The sequence below is a fragment of the Rhinoraja longicauda genome, chromosome 14, assembly GCF_053455715.1.
Source record: "Rhinoraja longicauda isolate Sanriku21f chromosome 14, sRhiLon1.1, whole genome shotgun sequence".
NCBI classification, from domain to species: Eukaryota; Metazoa; Chordata; class Chondrichthyes; order Rajiformes; family Arhynchobatidae; genus Rhinoraja; species Rhinoraja longicauda.
The window spans coordinates 31,391,042-31,396,685 of record NC_135966.1 but is presented as its reverse complement, the minus strand read 5'-3'; the positions used below and the strand labels follow the sequence as shown (position 1 = coordinate 31,396,685).

Below are 5,644 nucleotides of genomic sequence, written 5' to 3'. Positions count from 1 at the left end.
AGGGGGGAGTATGCGTGACCACAGGGGGGAGTATGCGTGATCGCGGGGGGGGGGGGGGGGGGGGAGTATGCGTGACCACAGGGGGGAGTATGAGTGACCACAGGGGGGAGTATGCGTGACCACAGGGGGGAGTATGCGTGACCACAGGGGGGAGTATGCGTGATCGCGGGGGGGGGGGAGTATGCGTGACCACAGGGGGGAGTATGCGTGACGCAGGGGGGAGTATGCGTGACCGCAGGGGGGTGTATGCGTGACCGCAGGGGGGTGTATGCGTGACCGCAGGGGGGAGTATGCGTGACCGCAGGGGGGAGTATGCGTGATCGCGGGGGGGGGGGGGGGGGGGAGTATGCGTGACCACAGGGGGGAGTATGCGTGACCGTGGGGGGGGAGTATGCGTGACCGCAGGGGGGTGTATGCGTGACCGCAGGGGGGTGTATGCGTGACCGCAGGGGGGAGTATGCGTGACCGCAGGGGAGTATGCGTGACCACAGGGGGGAGTCTGCGTGACCGCAGGGGGAGTATGCGTGACCGCAGGGGGGTGTATGCGTGACCGGGGGGGGGGGCAGTAAGTGTGGCCTGTGCGCATCACTCTATATACATGGAACTGTGGGCATCTCTAACTATGTAGGGGACTGGATCTGTGCGTTTCACTTCTGGGTAATTGTACACTCTTGCCTCGCTGTACCGAATGTTAGTCTTGTGTTTGTCTTCAATAAAATCTCTTTTCATAGACGCGTATACCTGGACCTTGTGTGAATCTTTGGTTTATTGCTGACACGTGTGCCGAGATATTGTGGAAGACGTTTTTTTGTAATCTGAGAGGGTGCTGGTTAAGGAGTGCAGCTGGCAGCCTGGTGCGCTGGTTAAGGAGTGCAGCTGGCAGCCTGGTGCGCTGGTTAAGGAGTGCAGCTGGCAGCCTGGTGCGCTGGGTTAAGGAGTGCAACTGGCAGCCTGGTGCGCTGGGTTAAGGGGTGCAGCTGGCAGCCTGGTGCGCTGGGTTAAGGAGTGCAGCTGGCAGCCTGGTGCGCTGGGTTAAGGGGTGCAGCTGGCAGCCTGGTGCGCTGGGTTAAGGGGTGCAGCTGGCAGCCTGGTGTGCTGGGTTAAGGAGTGCAGCTGGCAGCCTGGTGCGCTGGGTTAAGGAGTGCCTGGTGCGCTGGGTTAAGGGGTGCAGCTGGCAGCCTGGTGCGCTGGGTGTACACGTATCCAGGGACACAACTAGTGACTTTAATCAAGATGCCAGACTTTAATTCCAGCAGATGCTGGAATCTTGGAACAAATTGCAGAGTGCTGGAGGAACAGGTCAGAGAGCATATGTGGAGGAATGGACTAGGTGACATTGTCAGGTCAGGACCCTTCTTCAGACTGATGGAGGGGGGGGGGGGGGGAGGAATCCTGGAGAGAGAGAGAGAGAGAGAGATTGTGGGACAATGGTGAGAAGGAAACAACATTTCTGCAGTTGACAAACAAGGAACTACAGATGCCGTTTACAAGAAACATAGAAACTAGGTGCAGGAGTAGGCCATTCGGCCCTTCGAGCCTGCACCGCCATTCAATATGATCATGACTGATCATCCAACTCAGTATCCTGTACCTGCCTTCTCTCCATACCCCCTGATCCCTTTAGCCACAAGGGCCACATCTAACTCCCTCTTAAATATAGCCAATCAACTGGCCTCAACTACCTTCTGTGGTAGAGAATTCCACAGATTCACCACTCTCTGTGTGAAAAAAAACTTCCTCATCTCGGTCTAAAAGACTTCCCCCTTATCCTTAAACTGTGACCCCTTGTTCTGGACTTCCCCAACATTGGGAACAATCTTCCTGCATCTAGCCTGTCCAACCCCTTAAGAATTTTGTACGTTTCTATAAGATCCCCCTCAATCTTCTAAATTTCCAGCGAGTGCAAGCCGAGTCTATCCAGTCTTTCTTCATATGAAAGTCCTGCCATCCCAGAATCAATCTGGTGAACCTTCTCTGTACTCCCTCAAGAAGAAGCACAAGGTTGGAGGAACTCAGCGGGTCAGGTAGCATCTGTGGAGGGACCACGTTTCTTCAGACTGCCTAATGAAAGCTCGATTCAATCCGTGCTAAACAGGCCTTGCAGGGTGGTGCTGGTATAGATGGAGGGCGGTGAGGTGACATGGGGGGATTTGATGTTGGGACGGTTTGGAGTCGGTGCTCAGTCATGGAGTCATGCTGCACAGTAACAGCTGTTTCAGCCTGAGTGGCCTGCACAGCAGCCACCTCTGTGTGGCACCGACCACTGTCATGGCTGATACTTTTCCTTTACCAACCTCCAATCTACCGATCCCTTGGCCACCCAACAGTCCAACCACCTTACAGAGCCACACAGCACGGAAACAGGCAATTCAGCCCAACTTGCACCGAAAGAGGGGTTGAGGGGGAAAGGTACATGGTCATAAGGTCTAGGAGCACAATTAGGCATTTGATCATCGTCTACTCACCATTCAATCATGGCTGATCTAACTTTCCCTCTCAACCCATGCCCCTGCCTTCTCCTCGTAACCCTGACACCCGTATTGATCAAGAATCTGTCAATCTCCACCTTTAAAATACTAATGGCAGCCTCCACTGCTGTCAGTGGCAATGGCTTGCACAGATTGCCCACCCTCTGACTAAAGAAATTGCCCGTCATCTACCAGCCTAATTGGGTGGTGGAGTAGACTCGATGGGCTGAATGGCCTAATTCTGCTGCTATGTCTCCGTGGACGTATGGACATTGTGTTTTTTCCCCAGGATCTCAGCGCCTGCAGTTCCCACTGGCCTGGTGCGGTTCAGTGGAGCAGCTGCCTGTTCCTCACACCGTGGTACCGGTGATTCACGGGGTGTGCTCCAGCCAGCCGAGGTGTGGCTGGAGCTGTCGCCACCTTTAGCTGGTTCACAAACAGCTCATCACGTTCCACAGCGGCTCACAGGCCACACACCATCCACGACGGTCTCTCACACTCGGTGGGGAAACAGAACTGACAACTCATGCACAAAATCCCACACGCTGCAATGCTCCAGGCAAGGGCAGCCTATATCATCAAAGACCCACACCATCCTGACTACACTCTTATCCCACGACATGGGGGGGGGGGGGGGGGGTCTTCAGGAGCCTGAGAACCATTACCTCGTGGTTTAAGAACATCAGGCTCCTGAATCACACAACACAACCTTAGCCACACGCCTACCTCAGCACCAAACGACACTGGGCTTTGCAGTTTGTACTTGGGCCCATTTGCACTATTGTGCCTGTTTACTGAGTTTAACTAACGAGAGAGAGTCAAGAGTGTTTTATTGTCATACATCCTGAAACGGAACAATGAAATTCTTACTTGCAGCAGCACAACGGATATGTAAAGGTGATGCTCAATGGATAAAAAAATAATTAGTGGCATTGATAGGGTAGGCTTTTCGGAACCTTTTTCATAAGTTAATAAGTCATAGGAGCAAAATTAGGCCATTCAGCCCATTGAGTCTACTCCGCCATTCAATCATGGCTGATCTATCTTTCCCTCTCATCCCTGCCTCTTGCTTTCTCCCCAAAACCCTAGACACCCTGCTAATCAAGTATCTGTTAATCTCCACCTTAAATACACCCAAGGTGGAGATGTCCATCACTAGAGGGCATAGCTATAACGTGAGATGGTGAAAGTTTAAAGGAACTGTGCGGGGCAAGGTTTTTACACAGAGTAGAGGGGGTCTGGAATGTGCTGATGGGGATGGTGTGGAGGCAAATATGATAGTGGCAAAACAGCAAAGCGGAAGAGACAGAGTGCAGGAATATGTGGATCTGTGGAGCTCTCTGCCACAGAAGGCATGGAGGCCATTCACTGGATGTTTTCAAGAGAGAGTTAGATTTAGCTCTTTGGGCTAAGGGAATCAAGGGATATGGGGAGAAGGCAGGACTGGGTACTGATTTTAGATGATCAGCCATGATCATATTGAATGGCGTTGCTGCTGGAAGGGCCGAATTGCCTACTGCTGCACCTATTTTTCTATGTTTCTAATATAGTTCTTAGTGTTGTATCACATCAGTTCCAGATACAAAGTCCGCAATGGGGTAGAGGTGAATCGGACAGTACCCTAGATGATGGAAAGGCTATTCAGAAGCCTCATAACAGAGGGGATGAAGCTGTTCCCGAGTCTGGTGGTGCCTATTTTAGGCTTCAAGTGGTCAACGAGCTGGATTTGCACGGTTCCTGCTGCAGCAATGTCAGACTTTGAGGCTGGACCCGCCATCCAGCGAGATCACTGTCCTACAGTCAGCGGTGGGATATCCAACCCCCAGCGCATGCACACAGTGCCAGAGACCCGGCTTCGATCATGACCGGGTGCTGTCTGTATGGAGTTTGCACGTTCTCCCTATGACCCGGGAGAGCAGCCGGCCCGTGTCCCCCCCCCGCCGGGTGTCAGGGGGGCTCGGACGTGTGGAGTACTTGTAGCTGAGCAAACCCCCGCTCAGCCGGAAGTACTCGTCGGACCCAGGCGCCGTAATCCTTCCCGGGAGCCGGTCCCACACAACATGAGCCGCATTTCCTCGACACCCTTCATCTACCTCCGAGACGCAGGGAAGGCGTGTCCTGTACGGGCTCCCCCTCCACACCCTGCACGTCCTCGCCCTGGTCCACCGTCTGGACACTAAGTGGCGGTCGACGTTGCCTTCCGGTCGCAAGAGGGGGTCCCTCTACGCAGGGATTCTGCCCCTCTCCATGGGGGACCTGGGGTGGAGGGTACTGCACTGAGGAGTCCCCTGCAACCTGTTCCTCAAGCGGTTCAGACTCGCCAGCCGCCTGCCACTGTTGCGGGCTGGAAGAGTCTGTGTACCACGTGTACATGGAGCGTGTGAGTCTGTGTACCACGTGTACATGGAGTGTGTGAGTCTGTGTACCACGTGTACATGGAGTGTGTGGGTCTGTGTACCTCGTGTACATGGAGTGTGTGAGTCTGTGTACCACGTGTACATGGAGTGTGTGAGTCTGTGTACCATGTGTACATGGAGTGTGTGGGTCTGTGTACCTCGTGTACATGGAGTGTGTGAGTCTGTGTACCTCGTGTACATGGAGTGTGTGAGGTTGCAGCCCCTGTTTCAATATCTAAAGGGGCTGCTCCTTGCCTTTGGCTGCACTTCTCACCCACCATCCTCATCTTTGGACACCCTGTGCATGGAGAGAGGGTAGGGCTGAGGATGTCCTGGTTGGGTTGCCCCTGGGCCTGGCCAAGCTGGCCATCCGCGAGTCACGGCCCCAGGCGGAAGAGGGCTCTGCACGAGCCGACTGTCTGCCCCTTTTCCGGGGTTACATCCGTGCCCAGGTGGTGTTGGAGAGGGACTATGCGCTGTCCACGGGCACTCTGGGGGATTTCCTTGACCGCTGGGCACCACGGGGAAGTGGAATGCATCCTTGACATGGATGTAATATAGTCTTTTAAGAATGTATTTGACATTTAAGAATATTTGTTTAGATAACTGGGTGATTTTGTATTATGGTGGTGGTTTTTGTTTGAATTTTGTTTGGTATTGTACATATTATTGTAAATAAATGAATACATTATTTTTGGTTTTAAAAAATCAGGTAGGAGTGGTGGGAATTTGAAGTGGTAAACGGTGCTGGCTGCTGCTAGCTGCTGCTGGCTGCTGCTC

The 5,644-nt window shown here is 53.4% G+C and overlaps 1 protein-coding gene across 1 annotated transcript in view; it reads right to left on the bottom strand.

The window, feature by feature from the left end:
• Positions 1 to 2,715: 2,715 nt before the first annotated feature.
• LOC144599748 (cytoplasmic FMR1-interacting protein 2-like) overlaps positions 2,716 to 5,644 on the bottom strand; it is a 22,560-nt gene continuing 19,631 nt past the window's right edge. The window contains exons 8-9 of the mRNA XM_078410987.1: positions 3,134 to 3,272; positions 2,716 to 2,894 (exon numbers count right to left, since the gene is read on the bottom strand). Of these exons, the coding sequence (XP_078267113.1) occupies positions 2,716 to 2,894; positions 3,134 to 3,272 (318 nt within the window). The remainder of the gene's footprint in view (positions 2,895 to 3,133; positions 3,273 to 5,644) is intronic.